General features: G+C 45.9%; 1 protein-coding gene and 1 pseudogene across 2 annotated transcripts in view; one reads left to right on the top strand and one right to left on the bottom strand.

Annotated features, from left to right (window-relative positions):
• Nucleotides 1–840: 840 nt before the first annotated feature.
• The window catches only part of SNX30 (sorting nexin family member 30), a 95276-nt gene continuing 72083 nt past the window's right edge, over nucleotides 841–24033 (top strand). The window contains exon 1 of one of the 2 annotated variants that reach the window (XM_036261714.1): nucleotides 841–996. In XM_036261714.1, coding sequence (XP_036117607.1) covers nucleotides 841–996 — 156 coding nt within the window. Of the gene's footprint in view, nucleotides 997–11218; nucleotides 11313–24033 lie in introns of those variants that run through there. The other variant, XM_036261715.1, reaches the window with a different exon arrangement.
• Nucleotides 14201–14392, bottom strand: LOC118630010 (annotated as a pseudogene).

Below are 24033 nucleotides of genomic sequence, written 5' to 3'. Positions count from 1 at the left end.
CAGGGTGTGAATTTAAAAGTCATATACATGTAGCACTCCCTCTCATTATTTACTGATGCTCTCTTGAGGTTTAACCTTACATAAACTCAGCTTAGCTGCAAAAGCAAGATGGCACGGGGATCTCAGTGTGCATTTGAAGAAACCCCAGGCTCTTTCCTCGACTTGCTGTTCTCTATCTCCTTTGAGCCGAGTAACAGCCTTTTATGCCACTCTCATAGTATGTCACATATGTCCTTCCATTTTGGGTTATTTTCAAAGCCAGAAGATCCCGACCCACGTGCGTGTTCCAGAGCGCCCAGTTCCAAGCGTGGCTGCGGGTGGGCGCATCAGTAAACGCGGGTGGAATGGAACAGGATCCTCCAACGTCTTTTTCCACCTCCGATTTCCGTTAAACCTTGGCTCTGGCCACAGCGCGCAGCCTCCACAGGGCCGTCTCTGGGAGGCGAGGTTGGACACTGGGAGGACAGTGGCCCCGGGCTCAGGGCGCACTTCCTGCGGGGTGGCGGGCGGGGGCGGAGCTGCCCGTCTCCCGCCTCCCTCTGGGCCCCCGCCCCGCCCCGCCCCACCCCTCCTGGGCGGCCGAGGCGCCGCGGGGGCGGGGCCGCGGGCTGGCTGGGCGGCGTGGCGGTGCTGGCTGGCCGCCCGCGGCCAAGGTGCGAGCGGGCCGCGGCGGACTCGGGCGTGGAGCGGGGGCGCGCGGCGCGGAGCAGCCCAGCCCAGCGCGGGCAGAGGCGAGTCGGCGGGTGGCGGCGGCGGCGGCGGCGGCGGCTTCCAGCCCGGCCGGTGCAGGGCCTCCGACAGAGCTGCGGCCGAGCGGGGCCTCGCCAGGCAGTGCACGCCATGTCGGGCGGGCTCCCCAAGGCCCTGCCGTCCACGGGGCCCCACTCCTTGCGCGACATGCCGCACCCGCTGGCCGGCTCCAGCAGCGAGGAGGCCGTGGGCGGCGACAGCACGCCCAGCCCGGACCTGCTGATGGCCCGCAGCTTCGGCGACAAGGTGGGGCGCGCTTAGCTAGGGATTGGGAGGTTCATTTCTCTCCCGAAGGGGATGATGGATTCCGAGCTCCCTTTGGCATCGGGCCTCCCCCACCCAGGCGCCCCTTCTCGGGAGGCGGCCGTGCCCTCGCCCCCAGAGCCTTTGGGAAAGGCATCTCCTCTCTGCGGTCCCTATCAGGGTCGCAGCCGCAGGGGAAGCGCCAGAAGGGACGGGCTTGCCAGGCTGGGACTGGTCTCAGCGCTGGTGACAGCTGGAGGGGAGGGGTCCCGTCTGAGGGCTGGGGCCGGAGGCGTGTGTGCAGCGCGGGGCGCCGGTGTCCTGGGACGAGGTCCCAAGTTCCTCTTGGTGCATCCCTGATGGCTGGGCTGCGGAGTAACTTGTAGCTCCTCCAGTTGGCCGGGGCTGCCAAGAACTAAGAGTTAATGGCTTTCTGGTGTAGGTAGGACTGGGCAGCTTCGGTCTTACTGCCAGTCACCTTCCCCACGTCTGTCCTGTGGGGAGGGATCTTTGTTTAGGTTTGTTGTGTGCCCTGAGAAGTCACCTGACTCAAACCCCAGCCGGAGGCGGGAGGAGACTCAGCTGTGGTTTTCTGTCTGGGGCTCCCTTCACCTCTGACGGCCTCCCACACTGTTTAGGTTTGGCAGAGGGTGGTTTTGTGGTCGATGGAAAGAGAGCTCGCCCTTTGACCTTCTTTGTGCAGAGAGGCTTCTGATTTTCTTAGAGCCTCTTCACCCTCCTGCTGCTTTGAGAAACAGCAGAGTCCAGGGACCGGTAAGGGGCCGCCCCCCACCCCTCCCCATTTCAGCCTTGAACAGGACTTGAGCTGTGATTGTATTAGCGCTGCTGTTGACACTTGTCACTAATTGCTGAAATTAGAATTGTTCTCGACACTTGTGATCAGGATTTCCTCCTCCTAGTAAAATATGAACTGAGTTCCTTCTTGTCCTAATACTAAGTGAAATTAAGGGACCGAACTTTCCCCCTTAGATGGGAGGGCATGAGGTACAATTAAAATGAGTATGCCTGCACTGAGCGCTCACAACAGCTAGGAAGGGGTGCTTGATATGCCTTCTTTAGAGGGTTTGTAGAAACAAAGAGTGGGGAGTTTGGGGTAAAGCATTAGAAGCAAGAAGACTTAAAAAGCGAGTAAAACTGTGTGTGTGTGTGTGTGTGTGTGTGTGTGTGTGTGTGTGTGTGAGGGGGCGCTCTTTGTGATTGTTTTTATTCATTTTGTAGATTATAAACTATATGAAGGCTTATGTTGCTTGGAAATACCTTCTCCATATTTGACACTCAATAAGAAATTGTTGAAATGACTGAATGAATAATTTGTTGCTTTCTTATGGAAAGAATAATTATCCTACCTGTATGTTGGTTAGGAACTGAGGTTAACTCTTGATTTCCATTTCAGGTCTGTGTAGTATAGTCAATTCATTATCTATTGCTGTGTAATGAATTTCTCCAAAATTCAGCACCTGAAAATAGTACCTGTGGGTCAAAAATCTGGGAGCAGTTTAGTTGGGTAGCTCTGACTCAGGTCTTTCATGAGGTGGTCGGCAAGCTGTTGACTAGGGTATAGGTCATCTGAAGACTGGATGGGGGAGGTGAGCTTCCAAGCTCACTCATTTGGCTTTTGGCTGGCCTTAGATCCTCTCCATCAGGCTGCTTGACGTGGCAACTGGTTTCCTCCAGAGCAAGTGATCCTAGAAAGCAAGAGATCGCAGACTCAAGCCCCAATCTTGTATAATCTAATCTTGGAAGTGACACCCCTCTGCCATGTTCTGTTGGTCACAGACCATTGCTGGTACAATGTGGGAAGAGGGTATGAATGAGTATAGGTCTTCGAATAACATCGCTTTGTCATAATGTTGATGAGATGCCGTAGGAAGGTAACTCTTGTTTATATAATTAGCCTGTGGCTTCGTTATATGTAGTTTCACTTAAAATTGAGAACTGATCAACAACATTAAGTTAGGTCTCTTTGGGGCCATCTTGGAGGCTGGCTACTAGAGGTGGCTATTTAAAATATTTGCTTAATGATCCACTCGTGGAGTATACCTGACTCAGAAGTATGGGCATTTTACTAATAAGTATTGGGAGGACAAATGTCCTGTACCCCCAAGATCTTGTTCATGGGCAGGAGGTCAGGCCCAAGTCTAATTACTGCTGACTGCCTTTATGGTTCTATGAAGCCCTTATTATTAATTATTGAATATTTAATAAGTCTCCTTACAGCTGTAAGGAACATCAAAATAACATCACTCCAAGGGCCTGATTTATAGTAAGCCACTTTTCCTTAGAGGCTAAGCAATGTAATTTCTTTCTCTGACTGGGAGCAACATTTTCCTTGAATTTTGGCATGCACATATGTTTCCATAACTCTGGAGAAATCTCTGTAAAGGGAAGCAAGTAAGCAACAGATGAATCAAGCCCAGTGGAAGGAAGGCTTCCCTTTGGCCTGCTTTTGCTTGCCTACGCAGCATGCAGGGCAGGTGGGAACGTTCAGTGCTCTGGTCTGTCTTTAAAAAGAAGCCTGTTCTCTTGCCTTTTTGGATATTAGGGTTGTGATCCTGGATGCCCTCTTCAGAGTCAGTTCTGGGCCTGGAGAATGAGGATTTGACAGGCTGCTTATAGTGCAGGGTTATTATATTACGTGAAGGGAATTGCTTTCCATGGGCCTGAATTGCATTCAGGATGGTGCCATGTATCGGGAAGTCTTGTGTCTCGGTCCAGCTTCTGAATGGCTTCTAAGGTCCTGGGAAGGAGTCCATATGTGATGGACCCCCCATCCACAAAATCTAAAATTATTCAAACCATGGAGGGTGGGAGGAATCTGTTCTATCTACCAAAGTTGCTAGGACTAATTCTTTTAATGCCACCTAAACTCATCAGGTCATGTCACTCTGTCCTTCATCTGCACCTAAAATGTAAGTAAACCACTGCTCCATGTCTCTTTTTTCCTTTCATGTGCAAACTGCTCTGGGCTGCTTCTACCCTGACTCAGCCGCCTCCAACTCCTGTTTGCCTCCCAAAACTTAACATCAAGCCCTCTTCCGCCCCAGCTGTGGTTAACACCCCTACCCACATCCTCAACCTCTTTACTGAACTCTTCCACATGCTTTCTGTCCCTTTAGGTTATTGCTTTCCCTGAAGTCTTTGAAATGGAGGTGTCTTTGTTGTTGCTGATAATCCTCACCAGAGGATATTTTTCCATTGATTTTTAAATAGAGAGATAAGGAAGAGGGGAGGCAGGAAGAGGGGAGGAAGAGAGACAGAGAGAGAAAAAAAGAAACATCGATGTGAGAGATGTTAGAGAGACATATCAATTGGTTGCCTCTGGCAAGATCCGACCAGGGCCAGGGATCAAACCTGCAACCCAGGTATGTGCCCTTGACTAGGAATTGAACTCCAAATCCTTCCGGTCCATGGGCTGATGCTCTAACTGCTGAGTCAAACCTGCCAGGGCTGAAATGGAGGTGTCTTTTACTTCTATACTCCACTTACATCAGGTTCAGGAGACAGAAGTTAGTGTCTTCTCTCTCCATTGCCTCCTATGAGCCAAGTTCTGTTCTTTTGAGTCTCATGTCTTTTTTTTTATCCTCATTCGAGGACATTTTTGCATTTATCTTTAGATAGAGCAGGAGGGAGAGAGGGAGGAAGAGAGAGAGAGAATCATTGATGTGAGAGAGACACATCAAGTGGTTGCCACCCGCACAACCCCAACCAAGGCCAGGGACAAACTGCAACTGAGGTACATGCCCTTAGTGGGAACTGAACCCAGGACTCTCTGGTCCGCGGGCCAACGCTCTAACCGCTGAGCCAAACTGGCCAGGGCTGAGGCTCATGTCTTTTTATTTGTTTGTTCAGCAAATATTTGAGGGCCTGTTAAGAGTCAGGTGCTATTCTGGGAACTTGGGATGAATCAACCAGTTAAAGACCCCTGTCCTCATTGGGTATTTATGTAATATTATGTAGCATATTATGTAGTACATGCTATGGAAGGAAGGAACGGTAGGGCAGGGAGGGGAGTGTTCAGGGTCACTGGCCATGGGATGGGGATTCGGGTGGGCCTTATTGAGAATTTGAGATTGGAGCAGAGACTTAAAGACAGTGAGGGAATTTGCTAGTGGATGTCTAGAGGAGTGTCCAGGTGGAGGGGACAGCCAAAGCAGAGGTCCGAAGGCAGGGAATAGCCCAGAGGCCAGTGTGGCTAGGGTAGAGTGAGCAGTGGAAAGTCATAGGTTGAGGGTGTGGTGCGGTGGGGCCTGGTAGGCCACCCTGAGAACTTGAGCCTTTCCTTTGAGAGCCATTGCAGGGTCTTGAGCAGAGAAGGAGGGCATGGTTTGGCTTATGTGTTGAAAAGGATCACACAGGCTATTAAATTGAGAAGCCTTTATTTGACTATTCTACTGCATTAGGTTTCTTTTTAGTTAAAAGGACACAAACCCAAGGCAAACTGGCTCATGTTGTTGAAAAACCCCAGGTATCTGGCTTCAGGGATGGCTGGAACTAGGTATTCAAATGATGTTGGGAATCTGCCACTTTCCGCTTGGCTCTGCTTTCTTCTGTGTTAGCTGGATTCCCTAGCTCGTGAGGGGCTATGTTATACAAACAAGCTCCACAACTCTAGCAGAAAGAGAGCACCTCTTTCTTGATAGTTCCAGCCAAAGCTTGGGCTCGTGTCTCCCGGGCCTAAACTGGGTCAGGCGCCGAAACCAGTCTTTGTAACTCTGTTTGCCCAGACCTGACACTGGTCCTTATCTTTAGAACGTGGAAAAGGGAAGTTTTTGTATGTTTGCTTTGTTGTTTATTTTAACTGTGAAATCTTTATCCAAAGTATATGAAATGTATCTGTATAATCTAAAGAATAAAATGTATCGATATGGTTTGAAGAATAATAACATAAAGACTCATGTTCCTACCCCCCCAGGTTAAACTATAGAACATCACTAATATTTTGGAAGTCCCCTCGGTGCCCAGGGAGGAGAGAGGTGGCTTCCAAAGCAAAATCAAGATGATGCTGTGATTAGAAGAAGTAAGAACCAATTAATATTGGACGAGCAGAAACAGCAGAGATCCACTGCAGACTTTCCACTAACTTTTCCTTCCCTGTCATTTCCTAACTCCCCTGTTCCTCACTCCTATTCATGAAAATCTTTAGACATACCACCTCATTTCCCTGCCCCCTAACTCACAGTCTTCTCAAATCATGCCCTCATTTCATGTACCTCTGTTCAAATCTGCAAAATTCTTTTTTCTTTTGTTGTTGTGGGGTGTTTCCCCCCCTTTTTTTTACCCTATTTCTAGTCACCTTCACCTCTTTTCTAATTCCGCTGCCCTCTGTCATGGGCACACCCTTGTATTATAACATCCAAACTGTTCCTGCTCAGAGGTAATGCCATCAGATACCATCTTTTCTTGCCTAACCCTCTCCTGAGTCAGTAATAACTGCCTATACCTGTTCTCTGACTTTCTCCGTACACCTGCCTCCTTTAGATTCCATGGCTCATCTTGTCAGTTGCTTCTGCCACTGTCCTTGACTCAGTTCCTCTGCTCTCCTTTTACACCTGATCCAGATCATTCCATGTGTTCATGTCCTTTGCCCACACCTAGGTGAGAAGGCACCTTGAGAATCCCTGCCAGGGTAAAACCACAGATTCCAGCCGTAGTCGGGGCCTCGGGGCCGGGCGCGCCTTTCTTTCCACAGTAGGACCCCATTCAGCACTGTGACGACCTGGAGCTTTTCTGTGCTCCCCACACCCTCCACTTCTCTACTTCACCCTTCCTTCTGCTGGTGGCCTCATTTTCCAGCTCCGAGAAGACAGAAATCACAGTGGAAGAACTTCTTTTCGCCAAACTACCCTGTTGCAGAAGAAGAGATTCCAAGCGGATTCTGGATTATACAGTCCGCTCCTCTGGCCCCTTGGAGACCACACTGCTCTGTTGTTCTCCTGCCTCACGCTTGTGTCTTCAGACTCTCCCAACTCGCTCATTCCCATCAATATTTAAACATGCTCAAGTTGCTCTCATTTCTAAAAGCAAGAGTGAAGAAGACTCTGCTGAGATGTTGCCTTCTCCTCCATCTCCTGTCTGATTTTATGACTCCTCTTCATAGCCAAACTTGTTGAAAGAAAGGTTTGCTCCTCTTGTCTGTACTTCCTTACCTCTGGCTTACTGGCCAGCCTCGTGCTGTCTGGTGTCTGACTTTCCTACTCAGCGCTCCTTGTGACTTCCTCATTGCTAAATCCAGCAGAGGCCTCACAGCCTTTATCTTACCTGACCTCTTGATCCTGTCAAGTACCTCCCTGCTTGAATCACGGCACTTGGCTTTGTGTTTTGGAGTGTGCACTCTGGAGCCAGGTTGTCCCAGCTCTGCTACTTACAATCTTTGTGACAGCAAATTATTTCATCTCTGTGAGCCTCAGTTTCCTCGCCTGAGAAAGGGGATAACAGAGTGCCTGCATCGCAGGGTTGCTGTGCAAACCCTGGGTTCATTTCTAAAACACACTACCTTGAGGAGTGGCTGGTGTACAGTGAGAGCCTTTCACAGATGTGAGGTGGTGGTGGTTTTTATTTCTAGCCTTTTTTTTTTGGCCTAGTCTCTGTCAGTTTCTGTATCAGTTGTGATCTGGTTCAGAGAATAAAATCCACTGTAGGTATTTCAAACTGAGAGACTGTAATACAGGGAATTGGTTACATATGTGATGGAAAACATGAGAAATCTAGCAGAGGACGGAGAGGAAACCTGGACAGTGGCAGTAGCAGGTGGCTGCTGTCACCCTCAGGGTTGGAGGATCAGTGGGAGGAGGTGATGTTTGCAGGGTCCAGGAGTTTCTGTGGGAACTGAACCATGGTAGGGTGGGGTTGCTCAACAAGGGCTGGGACCACAGAGGAAGGGTGCCCCGGAGAGGGAGCAACAGCTGCCAGGGACACTATCTGAACCAGAGAGAAATACCCTGGCTTCTCTCCTCATCCTGCCTTCTGGTCTTTCATTAGTATCTTCCATCGGCCAAAACATCTTCCTTGGTGGACATGTGCCAAACAGTCTTTCCTGAGATTTGCTCAGATGGCTGCTGGGAAAAAGAATGTCTCTATTAGATTGTGGTCCTTTGTTTCCTGCAGTGCGGAGAGCGCCTGCTTCAGATGGAAGCCAGCGAGGAAGGCAGAGCTGAGAGGAGGAGGGGGCACGGCCCGAAGCCGCCTGGACCCCTGGGTCCTCCTACACTCTGCCTGCAGCTGGCCGGCCCCGCCCCCTGGGCTTCCTGGTTACCGGAGGTCAGGAACCCCCTTTCATTCACTCTGGTTTCAACCTCTGGTTTGCCCCTTAACGTGTGAAATGAAAACTGAGTTTTACGTGGGGAGTATTGTGAAGCAGGTGCTTAATTCCTATTGCTCAGCCCCACTCCCGGGGTGTACATCTGCGAATCAGCCAAGGTGGCAGAGATGTTTCCGCCGGGTCCTTGAAGTCTGAGGAGGCTTTCAGATGTGGGGTGGAGAAGCACCATGGGCAGAGGGAGTAGCCTGAGCAAAGCTTTGGAGCTGGAACAGACCCGTGCCTGCTGGAGTTGCATCAAGTTGGGTCATGTGTGGGTTCTGAGAGTCTAGAGGTAGGGATTAGTGAGAGGAGGTGGGAAGTCGGGGCAGGAGGAAGCTGGAGGCTGCTTTGACTGGTGCGATGTGGAGTTTGCTTTTATTCTGTAGGCAGCAGCCAGCCCTAGAGGGTTTTTGAGCTGGGGAATGTGTGATCGGTGCCTGGGATGAGGAGAGGCTGACCGTGAAAGAGGCAGGTTAGGAAAGTGTTAGTTAGCCTGGTTTCGTGTGGAGCTGTTGCTTGGAAGAAGAAAGAGTAGCAAATGGAAAGATGACTAGTTTGGGTAAGGTGGGGATGCCTGGTTTTCTAGTCTAGGAGGCTGATGCTCCTTGGCGCCCTCGTTGAGCGGGGAACCCAGATTGGAAAGCAAGTGGGAGAGGTCAGGCCTCAGACGTTCAGATAAACGATACCTTATTGTAATTAGAATAAAAATGGTTATGGAAGAGTTGTTTTATTGCAACAATGGAAGCACAGACCTTCTTCAGGACTATTTACTAGGGCAGAGGTATGTTCTAAGGAAGCGGGCTTGTCATCCTGCTGGCCTCAGCATCCATGCCGCAGAAATGCAGTGTCGCGGCCTTCCTCTGCCCTGTCCGGTCCGGAGCATCTAGTTCACTGCATGACTTACACCAGCAGTTGTGAAGGACACTTGGACTTTTTGTTCACTCCCCAAGATTTATGGGGGCCTATCATGCACCGTGCCTGAAGGATACATAGATGAACAAGATGACCTTATCTTCTCGGCACCCAAGGTCCAGGAACGGAGACAGAGGAGGAACAAGCAAATATTTGCAATTTAACACGACCTAGGGGTGTTATACAGATGCTAATCAGGGTGATTTCTTTGTACAGATTCTAGAGTGAAGCATGTTTGAAGGAGACCTTGGGTTTTCTGTTTTAGATAATAACTACATTTTGTCTTTTAAATGAATGGTCAGTGTTGGAATTTCAATGAGAATTTGAATAATTGTTTTCTGGTCTAATGATAATGGGAAATTCTTTACCATTCAGTCCTTACATTTTATTATGTATCTGTTAGTCTAGTGAATGTTCTTTACCAGTGTATCCAAAATTGGCTACAACATTTGTGGGACCCAGTGCAAAGTTAAAATGCTTGTCCCTTTGTTAAAATATTAATTAAGAATTTCAAGATAGCAATAGTAGCCCATGTGATCACATGAATTGCTCACCGATGAAGCTGGCCCTGAGAGCATCCTTTGGAAGTAGTGGTTTTCAGGTCCTGTTAAAATCACCCGTCATCCATCTCCGTGTTCTGGTTCAGGGCTGTTATCATCCCCTGGGTATGCTTGCAATGAGTTGGGGTCACAGGGCTTGCTTCTCTGGTCTGGACTGACTATGGAGCTGGCCGGGAATATCCAACCTCTGTCAACATTTTAGTATTCCCTGGTTCTAGAAAAACTTACCATGGTCTCCTCTATGACCAGGTTTTCATGTAACACGTGCTTGGGACTGCTTGTCATTTTTCTAATTGTTGCTTCTTTTCTTTTCCTTTGTTCTGGTCTCTTTCTCATCAAGGGTAGTCAGCACATGCTCCCTCAGTTATGGTGACCTTCACCTAGAGGTCACAGTAATGTGTGTTTGTCACCATTGCTAACATTTACAGAACACTTACTTTGGTTGGGAGCACTGTCCTGTGACGCAGTTACTATCCATTCCCCTTTGACAGCTGAGGAAATGTAGGCTCTGAGCGGTGAAGTGGCATGTTCAAGCTCTCAGAACTCGAAGAGAGTGAGCCTGGGATTTGAACTCCGTTCTTTCCGACTTCAAAGACCAGCCTCTTAACCACCACTGCTTCACGACTGTCATCCTTTCCCTAGCCTCGCCCCCCTTTTTTTGGAGCATTTACACGCACTAGGCGCTCTGTGTTGCATTTCTCACCCAAAGCACCATCTTCAGGCCAGCGGGGGTGACCAGCCTCTCCTGTATCTTAGCCCGTGTCTCTTCCCTTACTTCAGTGTCTAGCTTTCTCAGCCTCTGCCCTCTCCCTGTAGCAGTCTGCCTTGTTAGAGAAGTTTCCTAAGGCTCGCTGCCTCTGCCCGCTCACTCTTCCCATCACGCCAGGCTCCTCGGATGAGGGGTCTTTGTGCACTGCTTCCATCTGCCTCGCCATCTGCCGCCTCTTGCCTCAGCATCGGCGAGTCCCCTGGTCCAGGCCGTGCCCCTCCCACTCGCTGCTCACACAGCCTCAGTGGCTGGCTTTCTGCTGCAGAATTCCAGGCCCTCAGAGCTGCAGGGGCCTCGAAATGCTTTCTTAACATCTGTGGAAATGATCATTTTATGTTTCTGCACTAATCTTTTAATGTAATTAGTTGATTTCTTAATATTGAACCCTACTTACATTTAGATATTTAGGATAAGCCCTACTTGGTCTTGGGTTCACTTTGCTAGTGTTTTATATGGAATTTTAGGTGTAGTCTATATCTTCTGTTATTGTGCTATGTTTTTCTCTCCTGTGTCTCCATTTCCTGACTTTGGGTGGATTGATCAAGTCTGCTTTGTTCAATTTTATTTTCCTCCAACTTCTATTTCCTGTTTCTATTTGACTAATGCTTATAATTATATTTTTCGACATAGGCATGATTTAATTAGTGTCTGTAACTTTCTCCAGAAGAAGAAGAAAACTTGGGCCTGCTTTTACTTCCCCATCTTTGAAATCATTCGGAATTGGAGTTCCTGCTTGTGATCAGTCTCTTTTTTTAAAAAAGTAATGCCCCTTTTATTATATGAATTCTTAACATTTGTGTCAAACTTCACAGTAACGGCAGCTCTCCATTAAACTAAAGTCTTCTTGAAGAAGCTTTATTCTGATTTATTTTTCAGTGTTCTGCGTTATATCTCTGAGTAACATAAGGGAAATAAAAACCCTGGATGGTATACATTATATAACAACACTGAGTGGTGTGCATTACTCTTTTATTGTCTGAATGGCAGTTTGGCTGAGTTTTCCCCCTTAAGACATATATAGAGATTGCTTCATTGTTTTCTTTTTTACTTTAAAACATTACAGAAGGTTAAAGCATTTTCTGAAAATCAACTTTTCAGGGTGTAATTTATATAAAATAACTGTTTCAAATAACGGAGTCAATGAATTTTGGCAGCTGTATGCACCTGTGAAACCACTCTTGCAGTCAAGATGCAGAGTGTTACCTCCAGAAGTTTTCTCCTACCTCCTGCAGTCCCTACTGCCCTGCACCCTGGGCCCCAGCCAACCACTCATCTACTTTCTGTTACTATATTCGTTTGTATTTTCTGGAATTTTGTATATTTGGAATCATAAAATATCTACTCTCTTGTGTCTGACTTCTTGCACTTAACGTAATCTCTTTACCCGCATTGTTGATATATCTGTAGTTTGTACTATGCCACAGTTCATCCATTCACTCATTAATGGACATGTAGGTTATTTCCAGTTTGGTACTGAATTAAGCGTCAACACTTAGAAAAAGAAGAGCAAACTAAACCTAAAACAAGCAAAAGAAATACAGATTACAGTGGAGATGGAGAGACGAGAGAATAGAAAAACAATAGAGAAAATTAATGGAACCAAAATTTGGTTCTTTGGGGAAAAAAATCAACAAAATTGACAAGTGTATAGCTAGATTGACCAAGAAAAAGAGAAGATTCAAATGACTAAAGTCAGAAGTTACTACTGGCCTTATAGAAATAAAAAAGGATAATAAAGTAATACTATGAACAATTCTAGGCCAATAAATTCTATAACTTAGCTGGAGTGGACAAATTCTTAGACACAAATAAAGCTGCTGTGAACATTTATGTACAAGCCTTCAGTTGAAATGTTTTTGTTTCTTTTGGGTGAATTCCAAGTAGTGGAGTTGCAGTTTAAGAGAACACCAGCAGCTCCCACCTGTGCCAAGACTGTATTGTGAGCCTTGTAGTTTGATCAATCCTAGTGGACGTGTATTAGGATCTCACTGTGGTTTTAATTTGCTTTTACCTGATTACTAATGACGTTGAGCTTCTTTTCACATGCTCGTTGGCCATGTATATATCTTCTATGAAGTATCTTAAAATATTTTGCCTATTTTTATTGCACGGTCTTCTTGAATTATTTCTCTCTATACATATTGAATTAGTTGCCTATTATTTATATATTCTTTAAAAATCATATTATTGAGGGATGACTGACATACAAAAAGCTGTATATATTTAATTTATACAACTTGATGAGTTTGAAGATAAGTATACTCCTGTGATACCGTCACCGCAATTTATGCCATAAACATATCTGTCACCCACAAAAGTTTCTTTCCACCCTCTTATTTATGTTATTATTATTATTGATAAGAACACTTAACATAAGATCTACCCTCTTAGCAAATGTTTAAGTGCACAATACAGTAGGGACTGTGCTGTACATTAGGTCTCTAGGACTTACTCATCTTGCGTAACTGAAACCTTGTACCCCTTTCACTAATACCTCCCCATTTTGCCCTCCTCCAGCTTCTGGCAACCACCATTCCAGTCTCTGCTTCTATGAGATTGACTATTTCAGATTCCTTATATAAGTGGTACCATGTCATATTTGTCCTGTGACTGGCTTAGTTCACCAAGCTTAATGTCCTCCAGGTTCATTCATGTTGATGCAGATGGCAGGATTTCCTTTTTAAAAGCTGAATAATATTGTATGGATACACCACATAGACTTTATTTTTTTGAAAAAGCGAGGGATAAAAATGTCTTAATTTTGAAATACATTGGTAGGTTGAGTCATTTACGTTGTAGAACTGTGTGGATACACATGGTAATTATCAAATTAAGAACTTTCCAAACATCCCACTAACCCTTACTCACAAATCCTTGCAAAAAGTGTAGAATTAACACGATGAGATGCCGTGATTACACAAAGGCTGAATGGGGAGACGCCATGGCTGGAAGTATTTGAAGTTACATAAGCCTTTGACGAAGGAAAATAGAACGTTAGGCAACATGTGCATATGGCATGCAAATTTCAGTGGTTAATTGTAAAATATTCAATGTAATACATTGTTGCTAATAAAGGAAATTCTCTGACATTTAAATGAAGCTGAAAACCAAATAGAAAAAAAAAGGGGGGAATAACAGTAAGAATCAGTTTAGCTTTCTGGTCCGCAGGCCGACGCTCTAACTGCTGAGCCAAACCGGCCAGGGCCAGTAAGAATCAGTTTAACAATTTTACAGCTAAAAATTAATGTGAAGTACAGGGTAATAGGTAAATATGTGACTTCAGGTTATATAAAACTGTCAAAGGGTATCAGTGAAAAGACATGATCTTCATGAGCTGTGTGGAATGACCAGGGTAAAAGTGCTACCAGGCACAGTACACTGGGCAGTGACAGTTTGTTAGCATGTCTTACGCAGGTGGGGCCCAGAAGGTTCTGTAGCTGAGTGTGTTGTTTAACCAGTTTCTTTCTAGTACCACAACATTCAGCATGTACCCGTGGTTTTAACTGTAGACTTCAGAATTGTGTGTGTGTGCAGACAGCTGTTTAGAATTTCCTTGGAAATGTCTGTGCACATTACAGCGACCCACAGAGCGAAATTCCTTCCAAATCTTGATGGGCACTTTCCTGGTTATTGAGTCTTTATTTTCTCCTAATTTTTTCATACAGTCTTTGTTTGATTGGATGTAATATTGACAGTGTCAGATGGCAGACCATCCTATACCCCTCTGTAGTTTCTCCTCTTGTCATCTTTTGTTACTGATTCTTCTCTTACAACTTTAGCTGCTCCTGCAGGGCCTCTTCCTGCCTGTGTTCTGCTAGTGGTGGTGGTCCTGCAGCCCATCTGAGCCTCTGGCCAGGAAAGAGGCAGAGGTGGAGGGCGTCACATCCCCAGTGGGAAGCTGGCAGGGGGCATGGGAGCCTTTGGGGGGATTGTGGGTTCCCCTTGGGGCCTGCCCCTTCCCATCACTGATGGATGAGGGCCAGGGATGGAAACTGCCTACATATATAGTCTTATTAAGAATTCTTATATATTCTGGATACAAGGCCTTGTCAGATAGATGCATTTTATCCCCTTCTGTCTTGTAGTTTTTATGTTCAATTTGTGTATGTGTTTGAGGAAGAGAGGGAAGAAGGGGGAGGGACAGATATATATGTATATATTTTTGGGGAGGGGTGTAGGCAGTGCATTCACATGGCACAAAATTCAGAAGGTGCAAACACTCATCTGGTGAAGAGTCTCCTTTTTGCCCTGGACCCATCATCCCTCTTCCTCTAGCAGCAGGTGTCCCTTTCTAGAGGTGGCCAATGTTACCAGTTTCCGGAGAAAGTTTCTAGAGATATATGTTATGCATAAATATGAAAATGCATAAATGTCATCTTTAAAAGAACCTCGAGTGGTCCCTTACACAATGTTTTGTACCTTGCTTTACACAGCCATAGATCTTGGAGATTGTTGCATATTGGTCCCGGAAGATCTTCCTTCTTCCTTTCCCTCCACTCCCTTCCTTTCTTTTTAATGACTGCACAGTATTTCATTGTTTCAGTTAGTTCAGCATTTAGAGTTCCAGATGAGAAGTCTCTGACAGTGATTTTTTTTTCATTCTTCATGTACTCTTCCACATATCACTTGATTTTTCTTCTTAGATTTAGAAATTTCACCAGCCTGCTGGTATTTAGATATATATTTTTTCTTAGGTATTTCCACTGGAAAGCCTTGCAGTTTTACTGCTATGTCTATGTCCTTTTCATCTTTCATTCCCTTTTTCTGGAGGAAGGACTTATGGATATTTGGGTTTTAGTCTCCTTTTTTTTTTGCTTCATTTTATTCTTGGCTTATTTAATTGCATTATATTTTCACTCTGTATATGTGGCAGAATTCCTTAATTTGATTTTCTGAATGATGGATTTAGTTATCATTTCATTCCATTCCATTCCAATATTTCTACTTTTCTATTTAATCGACATTTGACCTCACTTATGATTGTTTTAGCACTCATGTTTTTAGACCTGCTCTCAGAATGCGATGTCCAAGGTGATGGTCTTGACTTAGGGCAGGGGTTAATCACCTGCCCTAGCGACCGCCTGGAATGGAGAGCAGCGAGTTTCTGGTCTGCACACGGGGGGCTCTGTGGCCTCTACCTTCTTGGGGAGGCACATGCTGTGGCTCCAAGCAGTGAGACTTGTTCTTGTGCCACCACTGGGTGCTTGTTTGTGTGGCCACATATGCATGTCTATGTACGTATGAGTGTGTCTATGTACGTATGAGTGTGTACGTATAAGCATGTATGTATAAGACTGGGGTCAGTCGGCCTTGGTCCTGACTGTAGTTTGGGCTGAGTTGGGGTGGGGGTGGCGTCTAGTCCAATCCTAGCTTCTTTTGGTTGCAGGCTCGATCCCCAGTAGGGGGCATGCTGGAGGCAGCCAATCGATGTTTCCCTCTCACATTGATGTTTCTCTCTCTCTCCCTTCCTCTCTAAAAAAAAATCATATTTTTTTAAAAAAGAAGAAGGTTGTGAAAGGAGTTCTGGAGATGGGTTGCACCCAGTGTGAATGTACTTAATTAACGCTACTGAGTTGTACACTTAAAACTGGTTAAGATGATACATTTTATGTTATGTGTATTTTACTAAAGTTTCAAAAAAAGAGGGGGAAAGTCGTAAACCCTGCTTGGCACAGCCTAAGGAAATCATTCTGGAGATCATTCTAGAGTCGCGTGATGGGACGAGGGCAGGAGGGAATGGAGGCTGGGTCCGGGTGTGGCTAACAGAGCCCCAGGCTGGGTGGGCTCCAGGAAGGGGAAGGGCTGCTCTGCAGATGGCGTGTTTCCCAGCGGATCCAGAAATGCCCTTCCTCTTTTCTTGACTCAAGCTGCGGTTGAAACTCAGTGTTTGCTTCTGTTCCCAGTCACTGTCGCTCCTGAATTTGGGATTTTCCCAGACGCTTCCCATATTCAGCATTTCCCACTGTGGCCCATTCAGTTTTTGGTTTCTCAACTCGGGCTCACTTAGATTTTTCTGTAAATTTGATCCTGTGTGCTGTTTTTCCAGAAATTCCTGAAAAAAATTTTTAAAAAAATAACTGATAGCACCCACCCCTGTTTTCTGGCCTTTTAAAATGGGTTTATTCTTATTTTGATATTTCTTTTGTCATTTCCTTGGAATTTGGAGTGACGGGAGAGTCCAGCCCAGGGCTCAGCCCGTCACTGCGTGGACGTAGGGCCCCTCATACTTGTCTCTGGCAGGGCGGTAACAGCCTCTGTGACCAGTCTGTCCCCTCATTTGTTCCCCTTGCACATCATTTTAATAACAGCAGCTATTAAAACGAGTATTTGCTGTGTGCCATAAATCCTGTCAGAGCTGACTGAATTGCTCTTTCACTTTGTACCCGCTGTGTACCAGGCAGACATTGTGCAATTTATGCTTTGCTGCTTAGCAAACCACTCCCAAACGAAGCGGGTAAAAACACAAATGTATTCATATCTCCTGTGGTTCTATGAGTTGCCAAGCTATGTGGTTCTTTTTTGTTGTTGTTGTTAATCCTCACCCGAGGATATTTTTTCCACTGATTTTTTTTTTTTTTTTAGAGTGAATCAAAGGAAGGGAGAAAGGGAGGAGAGAGAGAGAAACATCAATATGAGAGAGACACATTGATTGGTTGCCTTCCGCAGGACCCCAACCAGGGCTGGGGATCGAACCTGCAACCCAGGTACGTGCCCTTGACTAGGAATCGAACCCGTGACCCTTTGGTCCACAGGCCAACACTCTAACCATTAGACCACATCAGCCAGGGCAGCTATGTGGTTCTTATTTGAAGTCTTCATGTGGTCCTTGGAGGGCTCAACTGGACTGGATGACTAAGATGACTCACTTGTGGCGGGCAGTTGACCTAAGTGACATCTCCATGTGTCTCGGGCTGCTCAGAGCAAGGTGGATGGGTTCCTAGGGGATGTGTTCCAAGAACGAGCATTCCAAGACAGGCCGTGGAAGCTGCGGGGCCCCTTGGGGGCTATGCCCAGAACTGGCACAGCATCACTTCTGCCTTATCCTTTTGGCCAAAGCATTCTTAGGGGCTGCCCAGGTTCAACAGAGTGGATTGATGTAGACTCTGCCTCTTGAGGGGCAGCAGCCAGGTCATGTTCATGGCATGTTCAATAGGAGGTATCGTTATAGCCATCTTTTAAAAATTACCAGCTGACACAGACCAGTGCTGGAGATAGAAGGATAACTGATACCAGGTCCACAGCACCTCACGCCGTATGTTTCAGTGGCAGAGGCAATGATAGTGCAACTGTCAGTGTTATGAGAGCGCTAGGCACAGGGGCCTGGTGAGAGCATCGTCGGGGATATCTAACCCAGACTTGGCAAGTGCTGGTGGATTGGGGATGCAGAAGTCTGTTGAGAAGGAAGGCATCTTGATGGGGATATCTGGAGCTGAGTCTTGAAGCACAGATGGGCATTAGGTACGTGAACAAGGAGGAGAAAGTCATCTTAGGGGGAGAGAAAACATCCCATACAGAGACACGATGGGGGGGTGTGAGCGCTCATGGCACTTTGGGGGGAATTACTGGGAGACTGAGGATGGGTAAGTAATTAGGTGCTCCTGGCACATGTGCTGAGAGGTGAAACTCTAGCAAAACTATGATCTACCTTCAGATTCTGTGATTCTTTGGCCTGGCCTGTGAGGGCCTCAGTTGGTTCTGTATCGAGGGTGTTCATGGGGAGCTCACGTATCTCCTTAGGAGTGATGGACGGGCTGCTTTAGGGGATGGTAGCAAAGCAAGCCTCATCGACTCCATCTTGGGGATATTTCCTGGATCCTGTCCATTCTCCGTCATTCGTTTCCCCTTCTGTTACTTATCCCAGTCTTTGTTTCTCCACCTGTAGTGCAGTTGAGCATGTAGAAAAGGATTATGTTCGTTGTTGAAGGATAAAGGCAGATAAGGGAAGACACGATGGATGGGAGTGAGAGTTGAAGAACCTACTCATTGCAAGGGGCTTGCCTGAGCATTTCACTGATTCCCCTCATTTGGTACTCTCTGAGGCAGGCAGATAATACAGTATTATCCCTGTTTTACAGATGAGGAAATGCAAGCTCCTTCCCCAATGCCCTCAGACCCATGCTTATCTCCAGGATATATGTCCAAAGTGATCATCCTGGTCTAGCGTAGGAGCGAAATCATTCTAGAGTCCTAAAAATACTTGATGTGTGGGTTCGCTGATGACAGCTGGAAGAGCTCTAAGCTTTTTTCTTACACTTTTGGAAGCTGTTGTCTTCACACCAAAACCCAAGAAGAATGGGTTTCCTGCTTTTTCTGTGTGGACTCCTCCCTTGGTGTGGTAACACCATTGTGCATAGAATTAAAAATATTTCCATGCCGAGTTTTAGCACAGCATTTGGATGACTGCCATTTGTGTCCTTTGCTTCCTTGGGTGATTTTGAGGACTGTCTACTTTCCTGGGGCTTGAGTTTCATAGTAAGATGAAATTCACCCAGCATAAATATTACCATCTGCCATTAGTCACAGCTGACAAAGGAAAAGCACTTGGGTCATTGAAGACAAATGGTATTATCTCCTGCATTTTTGTCCTTGGCATCAACATCGATGACACTTAGGCATGGCTGAAGATTGAGGAAGAGACACTGGTTCTACCACTATATACCTTAAAGGCGTGATCTGTTTGACCAAAATGGAAGGTTCCTATTGCACCTAGACAGCCTGCTGGTGAGTCAAGGAACTTATTTTAGGCTAAACTCTGCCATTAACTAGCTGGAGGGCCACTTTAGCCACTTTGTGCCTCAGTTTCTGAATCTATAAAATTAAAAAGAAAGTACAGCAGAAAAAAAACAAAAACAGAGAAAGTGAGAGACACTGGTTCTACTATGAACATTTTCTCCTTAGCTAAGGTTGATCAACCAGTCCCAGAGTCCCCTAACCACAGCTTTGTCAGCCAGCCCATATTCTCTCTTCCGGTTTACAGAGTCCTTCCTTGTTCTTTTGGCTCTGAACAGAGCTTTGGGAAAAAAAAAAAAAAAAAATTTAAATATTTATTACTTTGTTTTTCTAAATATTTTTAGTATGGTTAGTAGAAACAAAGTGGCTTTAGAATCAGGTAATCTTTTTACTCTTTGTCAGTTTGATGGGAGAAATGATGTCTTATTTTCATTTTCAGTTTGTTGTTTACCAATCATATTGAACAATTATTGTTTATTGGCCATCATTTGTCCATTTGTGTATCAGGCTTTTTTAATGTTGATTTTCAAAATGTTTACTCTATCAAAGCAGCCAACCTATAGTCCTATATGTTCAACTCCTCTTCCCAGTTTGCTGTTATCTTTCTAGTTTTGCTAATTGTGTCTTTTTGACATAGAGAGAAGAAAATTGTTAAATCTGTCAGTCTTTTTCTGTATGGATGCTGCTTTTGGTTTTGGGTTTCGAAAGCCCCTCCCCAACTCAGGATTTTATATGCTATTCAGGTAAATCAGGAACCATCAAACAAAGGCCAACAGGTCAGATCTAGCCAGCCGCTGGTTTAGTACAGCCCATCAGTTAATAATTTTAAAAAATGTTTTGTCCAGCCGGTGTGGCTCAGTGGTTGAGCATCAACCCATGCACCAAAAGGTCGCTGGTTTGATTCCTGGTCAGGGCACATGCCTAGGTTGTGGGCCCGGTCCCTAGTGGGGGGCATGCAGGAGGCAGCCAATTGATGTTCTCTCTCATTGATGTTTCTCTTTCTCTCTCTCCCTCTCATTTCCACTCTCTCTAAAATCAACAAAGGAAAAAAAAAAAGAAGAAAAATTTATTTTGAAAAATTATAGATTCATAGGAAGTTGCCAAAAAATGTGGATAAGGAGGTCCCAGGTGTCCTTTAACCAGTTTTCTCCAATGGTAATTTCTTGTCTAACAATACCAGGGAACTGACATTGGTGCAGTCCACAGAACACGTTCAGATTTCCCAGTTTTGTATATACTCCCTGTGTTCAGGTGCATGTGTGTACTCAGTTCTGTCACATGTGTATGTCTCTGTAACCAGCACCACCACAATCAAGCTACCCTTTTGTAGCCATGCTTACTCTCCCTAAGCCCTGACAATGTCAGTCTTCAGAGTGGTTTTTCTATTTTTAAATGACTGAAAAAAAAATTATATTTTATGTATGTGCAAATTGGTGTAATTCAAATTTCAGTATTCATAAGTAAAATTTATTGGAACGTAGCCACACTCATTTGCTTACTTTCTGTCTGCAGCTGCTTTTGCACAATTACAGCACACTTGGGATGTTGCAATGAAGATGTAGGGTGTGCAGAGCTGAAAATATTTGCTATCTGGTCCTTTACATGAAATGTTTGTCGACCCCTGATAAAATCATCATCTAATGCTCCTTTTGTTGTTGTTGTTAATCCTCACCTGAGGATATTTTTTCTATTGATTCTGAATGAGAGTAGAAGGGAGGGAGGGAGGGATAGAGGAAGAGAGAGACATCCATATGAGAGAGAAACATTGATTGGTTGCCTCCCGCATGCGCTTTGACCAGGGCTGGGGATCAAACCTACGACCCAGGTACGTGCCCTTGACTGGTAATCAAACCTCAGACCCTTTGGTCTGTGGGCTGACGCTCTAATCACTGTGCCAGACCAACCAGGCCATCATCTAATATTATTTTTAAAAATTTTGCATTTAATTCTTTATATGATCTTCTATTTATTTTTGCATTTGGAGTTAGAGAAGAATATAACTTAATTGTTTTCTAGATGGTTAACTAAATTCTCCATCAGCATTTATTGAACATTTTTTCCTCACTGCTTGAAGTTCCATAGTTATCATATATTAGAAGTCAGGTCTGTTCCATCAAGTAAGGAATGGCAGGGTGAATCATCAGACCATTTGGGCAAGATATATGTTACCCACAAGTTCCCTGGGGATGAGAAACCCTTATCCCCTGCATTGTCCCTGACTGTTCCAACCAGATGTGCCCATGCATGACGGTGTCTGACCACTCAGGTTTATTTCTGTGTGCAGACGCTGTGGTGGGCATCTGTGGGGGATTGCTGACAGCCAAATGGAACTGTTTGTTATGGTTTCTGGTCCTTTGTGTTGGCTCTTTCCTGGAGCTGACTGGCCCTTAAAATCCCCTGAGAGAAATGGCCGGTGCATCAGGAATTGTTTGAAGAGACACGTGAAGAATTGCTCATGACCAGATGCTGGTACAGATGCAAAGATGAATCTGGTGGTTGGGAGGAGGGGGGTGGGTCTCCTGTCTGGTAGGTGCTTATTTAGTGGAATCTCCTGTGACAAGGGGGCAGATGGTGGAGGGCCACTAGCCTCTGTTCTGAACTCTTGGGTGAGCCTCTACTTGTCTACCCTCTAACCTCCCTGGGCCTGATCTCTTGTAGGAAAACAGGGATAATAAAGGTCACCTCCCTTGACCTCCCCAACCTTCAAGTCATTTTAAGGGTTAAATGAGACATAATGTGTAAAGCTTGCCCAGCGCTGGCAGAGAGTGTGAGCTTAAGACATTTAATTTCTTTTATCCTCCTTGACTTCGAGGTGTATGTGTGGATTGCTGTGAAAAGCATGGGTTTTGTCTCTGAGTCCTTGAGTATTTCTTAGCCCCAAGAGTTTGCTTTCTGTTTGGGGGTTGCTTTCTGGGTCAAATCATAGCCCAGGCTCCTGGGGCGCTCAGCTCACCATCTTTTGCTCCCTGCTCTTTGGGTCATTTGTTAGATGATCCAAGGCAGACCTTCTGGCCATGTCAGAGTCGGGCTGTGATGGCGGCCGGTGGGCTCTTTGGTCGTCTGGCCTCCTTAAATGGACCTGGTGCACAGTTCCCCCGGTGAGTTCCCTCAGTGAGAGTTGCTGGCTTGTGACAGTTGAAAAATGACTTGAATCAGGTGTCACCGAAACAGATGGCTGAAGGTGAGTGGGAGGAATCCACTTGGGGAGGCAGCTCCCACCTGGGTAAGAAAGTCAGGTCCTCAGTGGCCTTGCTGTAAGCCTTGGTCGAACAGGGTCATTTTCACAGGATTTCCCTCTGTGTTGTCCTGACGATGGGTTCTGTGGATTTGAGGACAAGTACACAAGGTTGTTGAACTTGGTTTTACTTGATTTTGTTAGAACTGCAGCGTTTCTAATCCTCTGTAATTTACTTGTGTTTGAAACATGGTTCCCTGGTATAGCCAGACTTTGTTTTTTCTACTTGGGTAACATTCCTCATAGTATCTCGGGCCATTTGACCTTCATGCTGACGACACTTCTTATCTGTCCTTTCCTCTTCATGGCATCTGCCACACAATTCAGGTCCCACGGGGGGAGGGACGGGGGTGACCGGACCATTACAGTAGCTCCCTAACTGATCCCTCTCATCCCTTTTTTTGTTCTGTGTGCCTTTTCTAAACTCTTTTTATCAAAGTTATGTGTAATTGCCACTTTCTTGCTTAAAAGCTAGCCTTTGCCCAGGAGATCCACCTCAGATTCTTAAGATCCCTGAGCCTGGAGCTAGTCGCTGGGTGGCTCGTGTTCTGTCCGTGGGGACAGTCTCAGCTGTGGCTGCCACTTACCCGAGCCGGTTCTGCGACGCAATGCTGCGGGCGGAGCGCCCTCCCCTCCCCTCCCCTCCCGTGTCCCCTCCCCTCCCGTGTCCCCTCCCCTCCGTGGAGTGCTCCGCACTGCTTGTAGCAGGCTGTCCCAGACACGCCCCCTGGCCATCTGCCCCCAGCTCTTGCCGTTTGTCAGCCCACGGGGGTGCATTTAGGTGGTTTTCTGATGGCTGTACAGCCAGTAGGAGAGCTGGAATTTAAACCCAGGCCTCTGCCATCCTGTGAAGCCAGCTGACTGCCCTCTCCGAAGCCTTCCTCCCAGGGCAGAGTTTCTCTGGCTCTCTCTAGACTCTAGCACAGCAGTTTCTCCTGCATGTATTTATCACTTTATGCCATGTTGCTGTCTGTCCTAGGTGTGTGCCGCACCCCTCACACTTGATTCCTCCAGTAAACTCCTTGTCAGCTTGCTTTCCCCTGCATGGAGGATAGTACCTGCCCCTCAGCGGGAACTCTGGTCAGCATCTGTTTGCATGAATACATGAATGGATTTTTTTTCCATAGCCTCCAATGTGTGGTTTGGGGGAGTATAGCATCCTGGTAATTAGGTGACTTAAATCTCCCATGTGTTTGAAATGTCTCTTTTTGTCTATAGAATAAATAGAAAGTGATCATTATTTTACCCCATCCCCTCTGCCATCTTGTAGAGACATACATAATCAAGTTTTTCAGTACTTGGAGAAAGGTGCTTAAAACATTTAATTATGTGTATTATAGGAATGTATCTAGACTATTCCTATATAGTTCTGTAATATATATATATTATTCCTTTTATCTAGATTTTGTCAAACAACAGCTAACCGTAGGAGGGCCTTTGAGGAAAGTTAACCTACCAACACCTCCTCCACCACAGCAGCCTTACCTAAAACTTAGTCATATTCTTCACTTTGGAC

This window comes from Molossus molossus, unplaced genomic scaffold (genome assembly GCF_014108415.1).
Source record: "Molossus molossus isolate mMolMol1 unplaced genomic scaffold, mMolMol1.p scaffold_m16_p_14, whole genome shotgun sequence".
Lineage (NCBI taxonomy): Eukaryota > Metazoa > Chordata > Mammalia > Chiroptera > Molossidae > Molossus > Molossus molossus.
This window is presented reverse-complemented; position numbering and strand designations above follow the sequence as displayed.